The following is an 18,072-nucleotide window of genomic DNA, read 5'->3' as shown; positions in this document are numbered from 1 at the left end:
TTTTGTATGTCTGGCTTTAGATTATTGAGCCACTCTTGAATCTTTCATATCATTATTGTGTTTATACAGTAATGTGTAATTCTCTACAAAGACCACAGGGGGCAGTATCAACCTTTGTATGGAGCACCGGCTCATGTAAAGAAAAATAAATGAGTCACACACCCGGGGTAAATATAGTTTCAAGACTTTAATAGACCAATAACTATCTGAAATATGATCATAATCAATATCACAAAAAAGCACCATGCTGTTCATCATAGAGATAAACATAACCATACAATGGTATGTAGAATATATGTTGACATGGTGAGAGTAATAGCACTTAAAGCCAATCATGCAAGACTTTAAATAATGGAAACGTGAACCCCCTTACTTTAGAGTAGGTACCTGTTTTAAAATCTCTCGTACATTTGTGACCTACACACACCCAGTAATGACCTCCGAAAAATGCATCCTTTTTGAGAGTTAAACTGAATGTTAAACTGAATCATGCACATTGTCATGCCTTGCCCCTGTGTCGCACCACAATGGAATGTCTATTCACAATTCACATGAATTCCACTCCCATCCGTATAGAAAGGCTCTGTGTGAGGTTAATACGTTAAGCTACTCTCTAGTACTGCAATGCACTGTATGTATTTAAACCATATTCTAAGCACCTTATGATACTGACCAACACACAGGCTGGTCCTGTTATATCTCCAGTCACGTCCAGTTATGAGTATTCTCTTTGCTCTCTGTACGTACGTCACAACTAAGTACTGTAGCATGATTCTATTTACAATTCCCTTTATATATTCAACTCTGAATACACTGTTTTCACTGGTATTGTTCACATTTCACCATCCTCATCATTGCCTTTCCGGGACATCATTGGAGGTATATTTTTCATTCTCGTAAGGTTTTCAAGCAAACAGGCCAGTGTCTATGTACTGTGTGGACATGGAGAGTGTGTGTGTGTGTGTGGGTGTGATGTTCTTGTCTGCTCTCTGTTCCTCCTCAGACTGTTTCTGCTTCTCCAGGTTCTCCATCTCCTCCAGCATCTCCTGGATAAGAGGAGGCATGGAACCTGGGATCTCCATCTTCAATGTCACCACGCGCTCAGCTCCTGTGTAATTACAAGGGAGAATGTCAATGACACTTTATAGAGTAGTAGAAGTGTTGCTTAACTATATCACTCTCATCAGAGGCAGATTTCCTTTCTTTTTTCCTATTTAACCCACTTCCACCCAGCATGTCTTAAAGGGTTTTTACACTGACTAGACTTGTTGCCCACACCGACATCCACAGGTCACCCCTGATTTTCTACTTCTCTCTCTACACTACATCCTGAAATTAGTCTTGGATGTGATTGGATGTGCACCGGTTTTGTAAAATCACAATATGCCATAACACCTGGATATAACAGTCATGAAGCCAAGCCAACAGACTAAGGTCAAAGTAAGTGTCATGGCCGATAGGGAGTTGACCTCTAACCTTTGGCGCTGATGCTGCGCAGGTCGGTTATCTTCATGAGGACCTTGGGGAACATGAGGGGCATGCTGGGCCGGCGTTTACGGGAGTAGATCTTCAAGGCCTCCAGTAAGGGCTCTTGCAGGACCTCCACCTTAGACGGCTCCTCCAGGTCCTGGCGGTCTGACACAGGAGGGACATTGTCAGTGTGACACCGACACATCATTCATCTGCTAATTCAGCTCATATCTAGTTTGTTTCTGTGACTCCTCTACAAAGCCAACACAAAGCCAACACAAGAAAGCTAAGGTAACTGAACTAAATGACTATCGCCCCGTTGCGCTCACTTCTGTCATCATGAAGCGCTTTGAGAGACTAGTCAAGGATCATATCACCTCCACCCTACCTGATACCCTAGACACACTCCAATTTGCTTACCATCCCAATAGGTCGGTCCACTGACGATGCAACTGCACACTGCCCTATCCCATCTAGAGGAATACCTATGTAAGAATGCTGTTCATTGACTACAGCTCAGCATTTAACACCATAGGACCATCCAAACTCGTCATTAAGCTTGAGCTCCTGGGTCTCGAACCCACCCTATGCAACTGGGTCCTGGACTTTCTGACAGGCGCCCCCGGGTGGTGAAGGTAGGAAACATCTCCACCCCGCTGATCCTCAACACTGGGGCCCCACAAGGGTGTGTTCTCAGCCCTCTCCTGTGCTCTCTGTTCACCCATGACTGCGTGGCCATGCACACTTCCAACTCAATCATCATGTTTGCAGACGACATTACAGTGATAGGCCTGATTACCAACAACTACGAGACGACCTACAGGGAGGAGGTAAGGCCCTCGGAGTGTGGTGTCAGGAAAACAACCTCTCACTCAACGTCCAAAAAAACGAAGGAGATCGTGGACTTCAGGAAACAGCAGAGGGCCCCCCCCCATCCACATCGACGGCACAGTAGTGAAGCAATAACATTTGATTTGATTTGATATATGTATCATTTAACTACACCCACAGAAAGTTCTATACACAAAAACGACAGTGAGGTTAATTTATTGGAATAAATAGTTTCAAATAAATGTACTAAAAGTACATCCATTCATAAAACAAAAAAAAGATAGTTCACGTTCCATATAAAACATTGTGCCTTAAAGCTATGGCTAGTTGCAGTACCTCCAGACACCAGACAGATGGCGCTGAGGAGGCCACTTTCTGTGTCATCCATCTCCAAGGGCAGCAGCTGGCCGGCGAAGGTGAACACCTGGTCTGTGAGCGGGCCAAAGCCAGCGTTGTGGATCTGTGTACGGGTCAAGGTCAGCCCGTCTGAGAAGGTCATAGTGTCCTGGTCAGGAGTGTACCTCGTACAGATCCGCAGAATCTACAGGAGACATAAGGGGACATAAGGGGACATGAGGGGTAGTACAGAAAGGGAAAGTATAGTCAGTATAGAAAAAGGCAATGGTGAGATGCATGTTCAAGAAGAGGGGGATGGAAATTAAAATACGAAGACATGAAGGACAGTTCAGGCAAATAGAAAAAGAGAGAGAGAGAAAGAGAGAGATATAGAGGTAAAACACAAACCTACATGGAGTCTGCATAAGAAAAAAGAGATAGAGGATCACGTCGAGAGAGATAGAGAAAGAGATAGAGGGATCAGGTAGCGAGAGATAGAGAAAGAGATAGACAGATCAGGTAGAGAGAGATAGAGATAGACAGATCAGGGAGAGAGAGATAGAGAAAGAGAGACAGATCAGGTAGAGAGAGATAGAGAAAGACAGATCAGGTAGAGAGAGATAAAGAGATAGACAGATCAGGTAGAGAAGTAGAAGGATCAGGTAGAGAGACAGAGAGAGAGACAGACAGACAGATCAGGTAGAGAGATAGAGAAAGCGATTGACAGATCAGGTAGAGAGAGATAGAGAAAGATAGATAGATCAGGTCGAGAGAGATCGAGAAAGAGATAGACAGATCAGGTAGAGAGAGAGAGAAAGAGATAGACAGATCAGGTCAAGAGAGATAGAGATAGACAGATCAGGTAGAGAGAGATAGAGAAAGAGATAGACAGATCAGGAAGAGAGAGATGGAGAAAGATAGATCAGGTCGAGAGAGATAGAGAAAGAGATATACAGATCAGGTAGAAAGAGATAGACAGATGAGGTAGAGAGAGATAGAGAAAGAGATAGACAGATCAGGCAGAAAGAGATAGACAGAACAGGTAGAGAGAGATAGAGAAAGAGATATACAGATCAGGTAGAAAGAGATAGACAGATGAGGTAGAGAGAGATAGAGAAAGAGATAGACAGATCAGGCAGAAAGAGATAGACAGATCAGGTAGAGAGAGATAGAGAAAGAGATAGACAGATCAGGTAGAAAGAGATAGACAGATCAGGTAGAAAGAGATAGAAATATCAGGTAGAAAGAGATAGACAGATCAGGTAGAGAAAGATAGAGAAAGAGATAGACAGATCAGGTAGAAAGAGATAGACAGATCAGGTAGAGAGAGATAGAGAAAGAGATAGACAGATCAGGTAGAAAGAGATAGACAGATCAGGTAGAGAGAGATAAAGAGATAGACAGATCAGGTAGAAAGAGATAGACAGATCAGGTAGTGAGAGATAGAGAAAGACTCCTTAAAAAAACATCCGTAGCTTAAATAATGCTACATCATAGCAAAGCACTGAGTCAAGTTTCACAAACGGCCTAAATCACCATCAATCTGCACAGTAATTATCCCTGCTCGCCTCATTAGAAACCACCTCAGTAATGTAAAATAAACATGATAACGCTTTGATTTCAGATTAAAGAGTTCCCATCGAGAAAATAGAGCCGTGAGTGAATCACCATGGTGCAGCTAGTGAGAATCTACCAACCTTTGATGGTGCTGGAGAAGCACAGAGGTGACAATGAAAACCAGAAGATATGGGGAGATGAAAGAGAGAAAAAATATACCTTCAGCGGTAACACTCTGTCAGAACCCACCACCACTGTCTGAACCCACCACCACTATCTGAACCCACCACCACTGTCTGAACCCACCACCACTGTCTGAACCCACCACCACTGTGTCAGAACCCACCACCACTGTCTGAACCCACCACCACCGTGTCTGAACCCACCACCACCGTGTCTGAACCCACCACCACCGTGTCTGAACCCACCACCACTGTCTGAACCCACCACCACTGTGTCTGAACCCACCACCACAGTCTGAAACCACCACCACTGTCTGAACCCACCACCACTGTCTGAACCCACCACCACTGTCTGAACCCACCACCACTGTCTGAACCCACCACCACCGTGTCTGAACCCACCACCACCGTGTCTGAACCCACCACCACCGTGTCTGAAACCACCACCACTGTCTGAACCCACCACCACTGTGTCTGAACCCACCACCACAGTCTGAACCCACCACCACTGTCTGAACCCACCACCACAGTGTCTGAACCCAACACCACTGTGTCAGAACCCACCACCACTGTGTCTGAACCCACCACCACTGTGTCTGAACCCACCACCACTGTGTCTGAACCCACCACCACAGTCTGAACCCACCACCACTGTCTGAACCCACCACCACTGTCTGAACCGACCACCACAGTGTCTGAACCCACCACCACAGTGTCTGAACCCACCACCACAGTCTGAACCCACCACCACAGTGTCTGAACCCACCACCACTGTGTCAGAACCCACCACCACTGTGTCTGAACCCACCGCCACTGTGTCTGAACCCACCGCCACTGTGTCTGAACCCACCACCACTGTGTCTGAACCCACCACCACTGTGTCTGAACCCACCACCACTGTGTCTGAACACACCACCACAGTGTCTGAACCCACCACCACTGTGTCTGAACCCACCACCACAGTGTCTGAACCCACCACCACTGTGTCTGAACCCACCACCACAGTGTCTGAACCCACCACCACTGTGTCTGAACCCACCACCACTGTGTCTGAACCCACCACCACTGTGTCTGAACCCACCACCACAGTGTCTGAACCCACCACCACTGTGTCTGAACCCACCACCACTGTGTCTGAATCCACCACCACTTTGTCTGAACCCACCACCACTGTGTCTGAACCCACCACCACAGTGTCTGAACCCACCACCACTGTGTCTGAACCCACCACCACTGTGTCTGAACCCACCACCACTGTGTCTGAACCCACCACCACAGTGTCTGAACCAGCCACCACAGTGTCTGAACCCACCACCACTGTGTCTGAACCCACCACCACAGTGTCTGAACCCACCACCACTGTGTCTGAACCCACCACCACTGTGTCTGAATCCACCACCACTTTGTCTGAACCCACCACCACAGTGTCTGAACCCACCACCACTGTGTCTGAACCCACCACCACAGTGTCTGAACCCACCACCACTGTGTCTGAACCCACCACCACTGTGTCAGAACCCACCACCACTGTCTGAACCCACCACCACCGTGTCTGAACCCACCACCACCGTGTCTGAACCCACCACCACCGTGTCTGAAACCACCACCACTGTCTGAACCCACCACCACTGTGTCTGAACCCACCACCACAGTCTGAACCCACCACCACTGTGTCTGAACCCACCACCACAGTCTGAACCCACCACCACTGTCTGAACCCACCACCACTGTGTCAGAACCCACCACCACTGTGTCTGAACCCAACACCACTGTGTCAGAACCCACCACCACTGTGTCTGAACCCACCACCACTGTGTCTGAACCCACCACCACTGTGTCTGAACCCACCACCACAGTCTGAACCCACCACCACTGTCTGAACCCACCACCACTGTCTGAACCCACCACCACAGTGTCTGAACCCACCACCACAGTGTCAGAACCCACCACCACTGTGTCTGAACCCACCACCACTGTGTCTGAACCCACCACCACAGTGTCTGAACCCACCACCACAGTGTCTGAACCCACCACCACTGTGTCTGAACCCACCACCACTGTGTCTGAACCCACCACCACAGTGTCTGAACCCACCACCACTGTCTGAACCCACCACCACTGTGTCTGAACCCACCACCACTGTGTCTGAATCCACCACCACTTTGTCTGAACCCACCACCACTGTGTCTGAACCCACCACCACAGTGTCTGAACCCACCACCACTGTGTCTGAACCCACCACCACAGTCTGAACCCACCACCACTGTCTGAACCCACCACCACAGTGTCTGAACCCAACACCACTGTGTCAGAACCCACCACCACTGTGTCTGAACCCACCACCACTGTGTCTGAACCCACCACCACAGTCTGAACCCACCACCACTGTCTGAACCCACCACCACAGTCTGAACCCACCACCACTGTCTGAACCCACCACCACAGTGTCTGAACCCACCACCACAGTGTCTGAACCCACCACCACAGTGTCTGAACCCACCACCACTGTGTCAGAACCCACCACCACTGTGTCTGAACCCACCACCACTGTGTCTGAACCCACCACCACAGTGTCTGAACCCACCACCACAGTGTCTGAACCCACCACCACTGTGTCTGAACCCACCACCACTGTGTCTGAACCCACCACCACAGTGTCTGAACCCACCACCACTGTGTCTGAACCCACCACCACTGTGTCTGAACCCACCACCACTTTGTCTGAACCCACCACCACTGTGTCTGAACCCACCACCACAGTGTCTGAACCCACCACCACTGTGTCTGAACCCACCACCACTGTGTCTGAACCCACCACCACTGTGTCTGAATCCACCACCACTTTGTCTGAACCCACCACCACAGTGTCTGAACCCACCACCACTGTGTCTGAACCCACCACCACAGTGTCTGAACCCACCACCACTGTGTCTGAACCCACCACCACAGTGTCTGAACCCACCACCACTGTGTCTGAACCCACCACCACTGTCAGAACCCACCACCACTGTGTCTGAACCCACCACCACTGTGTCTGAACCCACCACCACTGTGTCAGAACCCACCACCACTGTGTCTGAATCCACCACCACTTTGTCTGAACCCACCACCACAGTGTCTGAACCCACCACCACTGTGTCTGAACCCACCACCACTGTCAGAACCCACCACCACTGTGTCTGAACCCACCACCACTGTGTCTGTCTTCAGCACAAACATATGCTGAGACAATGTAACAGCAGATCCATAGTGTCTGCACCAAACAGCACACTGTGGCTGATAGACAACGTAACAGCAGATCCATGGTGTCTGCACCAAACAGCACACTGTGGCTGATAGACAACGTAACAGCAGATCCATGGTGTCTGCACCAAACAGCACACTGTGGCTGATAGACAACGTAACAGCAGATCCATGGTGTCTGCACCAAACAGCACACTGTGGCTGATAGACAACGTAACAGCAGATCCATGGTGTCTGCACCAAACAGCACACTGTGGCTGATAGACAACGTAACAGCAGATCCATGGTGTCTGCACCAAACAGCACACTGTGGCTGATAGACAACGTAACAGCAGATCCATAGTGTCTGCACCAAACAGCACACTGTGGCTGATAGCCAACGTAACAGCAGATCCATAGTGTCTGCACCAAACAGCACACTGTGGCTGATAGCCAACGTAACAGCAGATCCATAGTGTCTGCACCAAACAGCACACTGTGGCTGATAGACAACGTAACAGCAGATCCATAGTGTCTGCACCAAACAGCACACTGTGGCTGATAGACAACGTAACAGCAGATCCATAGTGTCTGCACCAAACAGCACACTGTGGCTGATAGACAACGTAACAGCAGATCCATGGTGTCTGCACCAAACAGCACACTGTGGCTGATAGACAACGTAACAGCAGATCCATAGTGTCTGCACCAAACAGCACACTGTGGCTGATAGACAACGTAACAGCAGATCCATAGTGTCTGCACCAAACAGCACACTGTGGCTGATAGACAACGTAACAGCAGATCCATAGTGTCTGCACCAAACAGCACACTGTGGCTGATAGACAACGTAACAGCAGATCCATAGTGTCTGCACCAAACAGCACACTGTGGCTGATAGACAACGTAACAGCAGATCCATAGTGTCTGCACCAAACAGCACACTGTGGCTGATAGACAACGTAACAGCAGATCCATAGTGTCTGCACCAAACAGCACACTGTGGCTGATAGACAACGTAACAGCAGATCCATAGTGTCATTCTAACTCCACACAGGCCAGTTGATGAGGTGCTAGATTTGCTTTGGAGATGATGATGTGGACGTACACACACATATACATCCCCTCACGCATACAGCATACACACACAAACGCACAGTACACACACACACACCGCTCACCAGAATGTCCAGACAGGCCGCTTTGAGGAGGGTGATCTGGTCAGTTATAGTCAGGCCGGTGAAGCCAGGAACCCGTTTGGCAAACTCCACAACCCTGATGATACATTTGGTGGCCAGCTCACTGAACTTATCCCACAGCCCCAGGTCCAACTGGATCCTAGTGTCTGAGCTTGAGTTCTACAGATACATGGACGGGGGGGGGTTAGAGAATAGGGGGGATAGATAGAGGGAGGGAGAGAGAATCGGGGGCAGAAAGAGAGGGATGGGGATGAAGAGAGAGAAAATCATGAGAAAACAAAAAAGGTAACTACTTGAAACATTGGAAATAATTTACAAAAAAACTGAGCAAACTAGAATGCTATTTAGCCCTAAACAGAGAGTACAAAAAAAAACAACTGACCAAAAATGAAGGAAATCGTTGACTATGTACAGACTCAGTGAGCATAGCCTTGCTATTGAGAAAGGCTCCAAAGGCAGACCTGGCTCTCAAGAGAAGACAGGCTGTTTCCACCACAGAACTTCCTAACCTTCTGCCAAATGTATGAACATATTAGAGACACATATTTACCTCAGATTACACAGACCCACAAAGAAATAAAAAATGAATCAAATTTTGATAAACTCCCATTGTATTAGATGAAATACCACAGTGTGCAATCCCAGCAGCAGGATTTGTAGCCTGTTGCCACAAGAAAAGGGCAACCACTGAAGAGCAAGCACCATTGTAAATACAACCTATATTTATGTTTATTTATTTCCCCTTTTGTAATTTGAACTATTTGCAAATCATTACAACACTATATATAGACATAATATGACATTTGAAATGTCTTTATTCTTTTGGAACTCTTTTGGAAATGTTTACTGTTACTGTTTTATTGTTTATTTCACTTTTGTTTATTATCTATTTCAAGTTTATTATCTATTTCACTTGCTTTGGCAATGTAAACATATGTTTCCCATAACCAATAAATTGAATTGAAAAGAAAGAGAGGAAAAGAAAAATAGAGAGAGAGAGAGAGAGAGAGAGAGAGAGAGAGAGACTTCAACTGTATCTGTGCTTGTCACGCCCTGACCAGGTGAACTCTTCTATTTTGGTCAGGGTGTGGCATTTCTATAGTTTATTTTCTATGTTGGGTTATGTCGATTCCCAATCAGAGACAGCTGTCGCTAGTTGCCTCTGATTGGGGAATCATATTTAAGTTCCTTTTCCCCCCACGATGTTTGTGGGTAATTGTATTTGCACTGTGTTTCGTTTCACCTGTGAAACTGTCACCTTTCTCCTTTGCGTATTTATTTTGTTTTGTCGTTCCTATCTAAAATAAATATGTGGAACAGTCAACCTGCTGCGTATTGGTCATCGAGTGATTTCGATATATCTTCCGATGAGGGAGAATACGAGGATCGTGACAGTGCTGCTAACATGGCAGTGGTTGTTACTCACTGTAGTGTATTTGCCCAACTGGCAGAGGGAAGGGAATGTCTCTCTATGAGCCCGACAGATATTCTCCACTATACAGCCCAGTTCTGCTGTCAGCTCATATGTCTCGATGATGGTCATCTTGGGAGTCTCCTTCTTCTCCTTCCTCTTGCTCCGGTCATTCCTGACAGCTGGGAAGAGAGGATGAAATATGAACGGAGATAACTCAAGAAAAAAAATGAAATTGAATTTGTTGCAATAGCTAAGTTGGTTGGATCACGGTGCTTGTAACACAATACCTCTGGTGTGATTTCCCTTGTGGGCAACACCTGCAGAATATATAGTAGGTGTTAACAGTAAAGAGTCTGTTAAAGGACCATATTTTTCTAAACAAGCCATGCACATTTACCAATGAGTGTCTAAGTAATGTCAAATAGTCACGTTACCTTCCAACTGATCTATAAATCACGTCAACGTACTTCAACCATTAGTTTTCAACACAGGCCACTCATTTCCCTGAGCCGGATCTCAGGGAGAGATTCATCTTATGCACCCGGTCTCCTCAGACAGACACATGCCTCAGACAAGATCTGTGCAGTCAATGGATAGTCTACTCTAGTCTGCCCTAAAACCTTCACTCTGGGCTGCATTACACACCAGTCAGTGACAACGGCAGACGATGATACAGTAATATTAGTAGCCGTTACATTTCAGCCACAAGGCCACAAGGCTGATACGTGTGCTGATGGATTTATGTAATGCTGACATGCTGGGTGAAAGAGATGAATGACATTCAGAATAGCAGGCATCCATCACCATGACACCATCCCCCTACCCACAACAGAGATTGTATCTGGGTCAGTGTGCCTTCTGGGCAATGGTGTCTGAAGTGCTTTCATGTGTTGGACAGCGGAGTTGGGACTAGTTTTCTTGGAAAACGTTCGGACAGCAGAAGCATTGACATGATTAGACAGGTTTTTAGGTACAGTGCCTTCAGAATCTTTTCACATCCTTTGACGTTTTCCACATTTTGTTGAGTTATAACTAACTCTGCGTGCAATAATCATTACACTTTGGATGAATCAATACACCCAGTCACTGCAAAGATACAGGCATCCCTGACAGCGTTGACGGAGAGGATGGAAACCGCTCAGGGATTTCACCATGATTCTAACATGTATTGACTCAGGGGGTTGAATACTTATCTAATCAAAATATATGAGCATTTTATTTTCCATTAAGTAAAAAAAAGTATAATTTCTCTTACACTTTGACATTTCACATCCTTGACAAAAAAAATGACAATTAAAGTTGCACTATGCAGAAAGTTACATATTGTCACAATCCATTTTAATTCCACTTTGTAACACACCAAAATGTGGGAAGAAATGAAGGGGTGTGAATACGTTCGGAAGGCACTGAGTATTTTGGGTAAGAGTTTTATGAAAAAGTTTGGGAATATTGCATAGCAGTGTTCAGAAGTCTTGGGGTATATTACAGAGGAGTTGGGCGTTGTTTCGAAATGTTGCTCTTCAGTGGTTGAATGGAGACATTCTGAAAAGTTATCGGCACTTACACTCCCTGGACATGCCCGCGGCGAAGCACCTCTGTAGCCGGCAGTACTGACAGCGGTTCCTGGTGATCTTATTGATGATGCAGTTATTGTCCCGGTGGCACGTGTAAACCATGTTCTTCTGGACACTTCTACGGAAGAAACCCTGGGAGGCACCAACGAAAAGGATAATAATATGCTTTCAATAGAGAAAACATCTCCCTTGTACTTTCAGCTACCAGCAGTTAACATTCTATAGACGTCTGAAAGGGGCTCTAATGACTTGAGGTGGCGTAATAGTGTTATTACATCACCCTCTGAATACATATATCCTTCTAAAATGAGGAACTTAAAGGGACACTTCGGAATTTTGGTATCCACGATTTCATCTGACTCCGGGGAGGTAGATAAAGGGCCTCCTTGCCAAAATCCCCAAATATCCCTTTAACATCAACATGTGTTTCCCATATGCAAAGGAGAAAAAAACCGACTTTTAAATACTTCATATATAATGAATGACTGTTATCAAACAATCACAATGAAATGAGAGAAATAAAAAACAACAGGCCAAATGCAACCGGAATCATGTTGTGAAACACGTCAATAGTATAGGGTGTAGCAGGGTAACACCACACGTGTCACGTCTGACGCGGTGTCCTGGTCATAGTCAGTCAATAGTATCCCGACACATGAGCTGTTTATCAGGGCCAAGATTCAGGCCCTTTAGTGATACTAGTGTTTGCTCTGGGTCAACACGGCAGTCAAACAGTCCCTAGCGGCCTTGAGTCTGCTCTTTAGGGTTAAATCCGGTAGGTTGAGTAACGTTACATAGTTGTATTGTAAGTTGGGTTACTTCTGGGCAACAGAAGTTTGATTTGTTATTTGTAATCCCAGCCCCCGTCCCCGCAGGAGGCCTTTTGCCTTTTGGTAGGCCGTCATTGGAAATAAGAATCTGTTCTTAACTGACTTGCCTAGTTAAATAAAGTTAAATAAAAAAAGAAAATACATGCTATATTTCTTTTGGAGTAAAAAAAAATCTGATTTTTAATTTGAACATCTAAATAGGTCTGCCAGGTCAGATCAATACGTGTATCAACTACTGATATTTCTAAAGCCATTTCCACTTTCCACCTGCTACAGTTGAGAAAACGAACAATCGACAAATCTCTTTCATGCAGGTCCTTATACGAGGTCCCCCTCCGGGGCAGGCTTGTGAGGGTGATCAGAGAGATAAGCTCCATGCTCACTTTCTGCATTAAACAGTCAGCGAGACAACTCTGTGACTGACGCCACTTCTCATCTCTAACACAGATGTGATCTCACACTTAATCTATAATTAGGATCATTGCCTTTCATCTTGTTCTGAAAGATGAGGAGGAGAGAATGTCATCTGTAGTCATGGTCTCCTCCACGCTCTTGGTCTTTTTCACAGTGCTGCCCATCAATTATTTACCTTCTCTTTGTGGAGCCTTCTGTTGCCCGAGCATTCAGCTCAAGCGGAGGGCCAATCGGCCTAGCTTTCATGAACAATTGTGTTAACACCTACTCACTATAGCTCACTGCCATAGACCATCAAAGGGTGATAGAGGGGGGACCTTTGAGAACCCCAGAGAATAGTGGGAATCGTGTGTGTGTGTGTGTGTGCGTGTGGTGTTTGTTGCAGTTTCTCGCTTTACATATCCATATCACAGGTAAATTAGGTCTGGGATTGAACTCCAAAGTAGAAATGAACATGCTGAATACGTTGAAACCGCTGAAGAAATAAAAGTGGAATTATTCATCATTTGAGCAGTCAGATGGTTTTCGCGATATGTACATGATCAGTCTGGTCCCTTACCTTACAGCCCTCACAAGCACTGACGCCATAGTGGTAGCCTGAAGACTTGTCTTGACACACGAAGCAGGGTTTGTAGGTGCGAGGAGGGGGCGGAGGTGAGAGAGGACTGGCGAACAGGTCCTCTGAGCTGGAGCTCTGGGTTTCCACAGCTGCTGACACACAGGAGGGATAGAGGTGTAGAGGGAGAGAGGGAGAGAGTGAGAGAGGGATGATGAGGCGCTGGGAAGAAAGGCAGGCACTGAGTGTTGGGAGTGAGATGAGGGCTGCCACTGCATAAACTCTGAAATGGCCTCCTTTCCTTATCGTCTTTCTATCATAAGCTGTGACTGAGTTTTCATCATTTTTCTGTCACTTTAACTCACAAAAATCTCTACCGTGAAGACAAGGAGGAGAGGAAAGTAATATTAGGACAAAGCTGGGAGAAGGAGAAAATTCCAATGCAGCTGCTGAAAATGCAGTCATACATCGAATTTATGCAGCTTAATGTTCTTCAAACAGTAACGTGTTGAAGTAAAACAGTATTTAATCCCTAAAAACGGTTGAAATATCAAACGAATTGGAATATGTCTTTGGGCCTCCTGTTTTATATTCAAGGACCAACAGTTATTTCTATGGTCAGCAAACATTCTGCAAAGTGACTACGCAACATACCATTCAATCCATTTTTTTGTTTTTTTCAACCAAAGAAATAACAGAAAAGTGCTTGGGCATCTTTTATCGGAGAACAAATACTAATTTCTACGGCTGGTAAACATTGTACTGAGTGACTCAGCAATAGTACTATCTCTACGGAAGACGATTCACAAATTGACTGTAGCTGAGTTGATAACGCAGATCATGTCAGCCCACAGTGCCAAGTCCACTTGTGTTCCCAAGGACATGTTGAGGCCTTGTGTTGATAGGCATATCTGACTGAGATAATATTCAGGTTTTCTTTTCAGATTTCTGTGTCGTCCTTTTCACAGAGAGTGCAAGGGTGAAAAAGAGGCAAGATACAGTCAAACTCTTCCAATGCCATACTTTGTGGGAAAATGACGACAGCAGACACTCTTAAGACATCTCTTCAGTTTTATAGAGAGCCCCCACTGTGACAGGGCAAGCATCCCTGCTGGCTTCTTATCACCTCCACCATAAAAGCACATAGTGCCAGATCAGTGACAGATCACAAAAAAAAGGCAAATTGAGGGGACAAAAATAGAAAATGTCCTTATATCCATCCCCTTGAACCCATGGCCACCAGTTGAACCTACCCTCTCCGGGTCAAACAAGAGAACACACCCATTAGCAAGTATTCTCTCCACTGCGAAACAATGGTGGAGCATGCCACAAGATCAACTGACTGATGAAGAAGTGGAATATTAAACTTGACTAAGTGGTTTGGAGGGGGAGGGAGGTGCTCACACATATTTATTAAGAGAGAAACTGGTAAAGAGTAAAGTTTTAAGATTTGTGCCACGATCTGCTTCCACTATGTCAAAGGAAAGTCACTTTCTCGACGCGCTATCACAATGCTATCACAATGCTATCACAATGCTATCACACTCTCACTGAGGTCTTTTGGGGGACTTTTAGGGCTGGATGCTGAAAGTAAAGTCAATCTGTGGTGAGGGAATTCCTGTGTGTTGTGAGTAGGCCAATTGCTCAGTGAAATCCAAACACCCTTAACATTACACTAGTAAACAGGAACAATAATTATGGTCATTGGGATATCAGCGCTGGCCATACAACATTAATGTACTCATAGAAAAGCCACAGTGATGAATGAGGCAAATGTATTATTGTTTCCCAACAACTCCTTTGCTGTGTGTGAGACAAGCCAAGCAGTCTGGGTCTCGTCTGACCTGTTGGTGACCGTCCAATGAACCCTCGGTGACCCCCAGTGACCGCCCTAAACACTGACCACATTGGCTGTGCTTCGGTTGAGATGCTCCTCCATCTACAAACACTGAGCGCTGCCAGAGAAGGTCTAATGCTGTAACAGGCTTTGGTGCTGCCTTCGAAACGCCTTTGATATCGCAGAAAATATAAGGAAAATAATGTTCTGTGAAGCCCTTGAGACTGACTGTCAGAAGCACACCAGTGTTGGATAAATTAAAACCTCCAAAGAGACAGCTAGATCAACCATCAGATAGAGGAAACCAAAGGTATCTGAATGGAATTTAACTTCCTAATCTGATCTGTAAATATCAACAACTAGCTGAGGAAATGGGCTCCCGAGTGTCGCAGCGGTCTAAGGCACTGCTTCTCAGTGCTAGAGGAGTCACTACAGACCCTGGTTTGATTCCAGGCTGTATCACAACCGGCCGTGATTGGGACTCCCATAGGGCGGCGCACAATTGGCTCAGCGTTGTCCGGGTTAGGGTTTGGTGGGGGTAGGCCATCATTGTAAATAAGAATTTGTTCTTAATGCCTAGATTAAATAAAGGTTAAATAAAACATTTCATAAAGAGGGACGGTGAATGTAGTATGCGACAACAGAGGCGTGACAAATCAAATAAGAGTGCAGATTTTACGGTCAATTCATTATCAATGGGTTCACTGTAATAAGCCATGTATTATTGTTTTAGGATAACAAATACGTATACTGATTGATTGCACAATGGTGAATTCATTCCATAAACTAGGAGGTAGGCTTACCAATATTAAACTAATGCAATCATCAGTTGCAACAAAGCAAACAATGTGCATATGTAAAATAACAACAGTATTGACACTATTCCTTTGCTATAAAGCCACAATCTGTCATTCTTTTTTTTAGCCAAATGGCAGCCCTGTCACTTGGTTTGCTATAAAGCTGAGGGATTGGGCTGGAGAAATGTAACCACTCTCCGATTATCAATGAAGCTATGGATGCAAGGACTGACAGTTATATCAACATTATAGTTTGAAACATATTTTGAACTATACATTGTTTACAAAGGCATTATTTACAAATGGAGTAAAAAAAGAAACCTTATATTTTGGGTTATAGCGGTGTAATACACTTGTACTGAACGCATTAGGCATTTATAAGTTATTCTTCAAGATTCAATGGGTATCATTAATTGAAACGACCATAAAAATCTGTAAATATTGCAGACCGCACCTTTAACTGTAATGTGTAGGCCTACATAAATGCTGTTGTGTGTTATTTTTTGTTTAAGCTTGATTTGACCGTGCAGGCTTCTGTATTGAATTTGATGTAAGCCCTATATCTGAAATAATTGTATATTTTTGGTTCATTTGAACTAGATATGCCATCAATTACATATTCAGAAAGATATATGAAGAAATGCATTAGAACTACAGCCTCTGGAAAAATATTGTAACCTAGATACAACATGACCTAAATAAATATGTTTACATTGTCTTTGGATTAAAGAAGCAATGATACAGGACTGCACAGGGAACAGTTTAGGCTACAATGTACGAACAATCGACGCAGGAATAGGCTATATTATAAACAGTGCATCAAAGGTGTAAGAAGAACATACAACTGGATGTACCATGTCAAGTCCCACGTTCAGTCTTTCAAACAAATATTTCGATTTAGTAAAGAGTAAAACAGTTGGCAACTGGGAGATAATTATTTAAATCCTCAAATAGACCAAATCAAAATAAAGCTTCACCTACATTGCGAGAGCCGATGAACTTGCCAATCCGTTTCTGTTAGTCCAGTGAAGCATGCGGTTTGAGATGGTTCCTGGAGCATACAAGGACTTGCAGTATAGAAATCCAGCGTTTCCCCTGGACCAACTGCGAGAAAATCCATATAGTCAAACATGGTTTTCTATAACATTAGTGTAAGGCCGAGTCCTTATCAAGATGCGTCAGGATCTAAAGAAATTGAAAAATGGAACAAATGGAATGCAACTGTCCTTAAATCACACGCCCAAGTAGGATTCTGTTTTCCCTCTCACTCAAGCGTATGATGGACATTTTTGTTAAAAGTTTGTAATTGACCAAAATTATATTTTATTAATATGAGTCGATGCTAAAATGTCTACAGCAGTATGCGCGCTCTAAGAGAAGATTTCAATCGATGCATTCATTCACAAATATTTGCGTCCATCGCGCGCAGGGGGCACAGCAAAATAGTCAGTCCTTGTGAAAACCCGACAAAACAGAACAGTAGGCTATTTTACATAACAAAGTTTGTTTTGGAGTTCTTAGCTCCCATTTATTGACGAATGGGTAATGCTGTCTCTACACAACCACTTCATACTAGTTATGTCACAGGGACCGATTGAATTACCTAATATATGCGGATGAACTTTCCATGAACCTTTTTGGCGGCCGCTAACCTTCAAATGACCCAAACACTGTCTGACATCACCAAGTACAAGGATTGCCTCACCAGACGAGATGGACGTCAATATTTTGTGCATAGGTAGAATGTTGGGTAGAATGTTAGGTCAAATGGTGGTAGAAATACAGTGTGCTAGCAAGTTTTAGGATTCTGACTATTGAATTCTATTGATTCTTTACTGACTATTGAAATGACA

General features: G+C 44.9%; 1 protein-coding gene across 2 annotated transcripts; it reads right to left on the bottom strand.

Annotated features, from left to right (window-relative positions):
• Window positions 1–168: 168 nt before the first annotated feature.
• On the bottom strand, window positions 169–17,779 carry LOC115176963 (retinoic acid receptor beta). 2 transcript variants are annotated; one of them, XM_029737383.1, is made up of 9 exons: window positions 17,201–17,779; window positions 13,589–13,737; window positions 11,776–11,917; window positions 10,499–10,528; window positions 10,224–10,390; window positions 8,780–8,956; window positions 2,638–2,842; window positions 1,477–1,635; window positions 169–1,108 (listed from the first exon to the last, which is right to left on the bottom strand). In XM_029737383.1, exons 1-9 carry the CDS (start codon window positions 17,349–17,351, stop codon window positions 906–908), a joined length of 1,383 nt encoding a protein of 460 aa, XP_029593243.1. In that variant the 5' UTR covers window positions 17,352–17,779; the 3' UTR covers window positions 169–905. The 2 variants fall into 2 exon arrangements, with proteins under 2 accessions (XP_029593243.1, XP_029593244.1); XM_029737384.1 differs by lacking the exon at window positions 10,499–10,528.
• Between the last annotated feature and the right edge of the window lie 293 nt (window positions 17,780–18,072).

This window comes from Salmo trutta, chromosome 37 (genome assembly GCF_901001165.1).
Source record: "Salmo trutta chromosome 37, fSalTru1.1, whole genome shotgun sequence".
Classification (NCBI taxonomy): domain Eukaryota; kingdom Metazoa; phylum Chordata; class Actinopteri; order Salmoniformes; family Salmonidae; genus Salmo; species Salmo trutta.
This window is presented reverse-complemented; position numbering and strand designations above follow the sequence as displayed.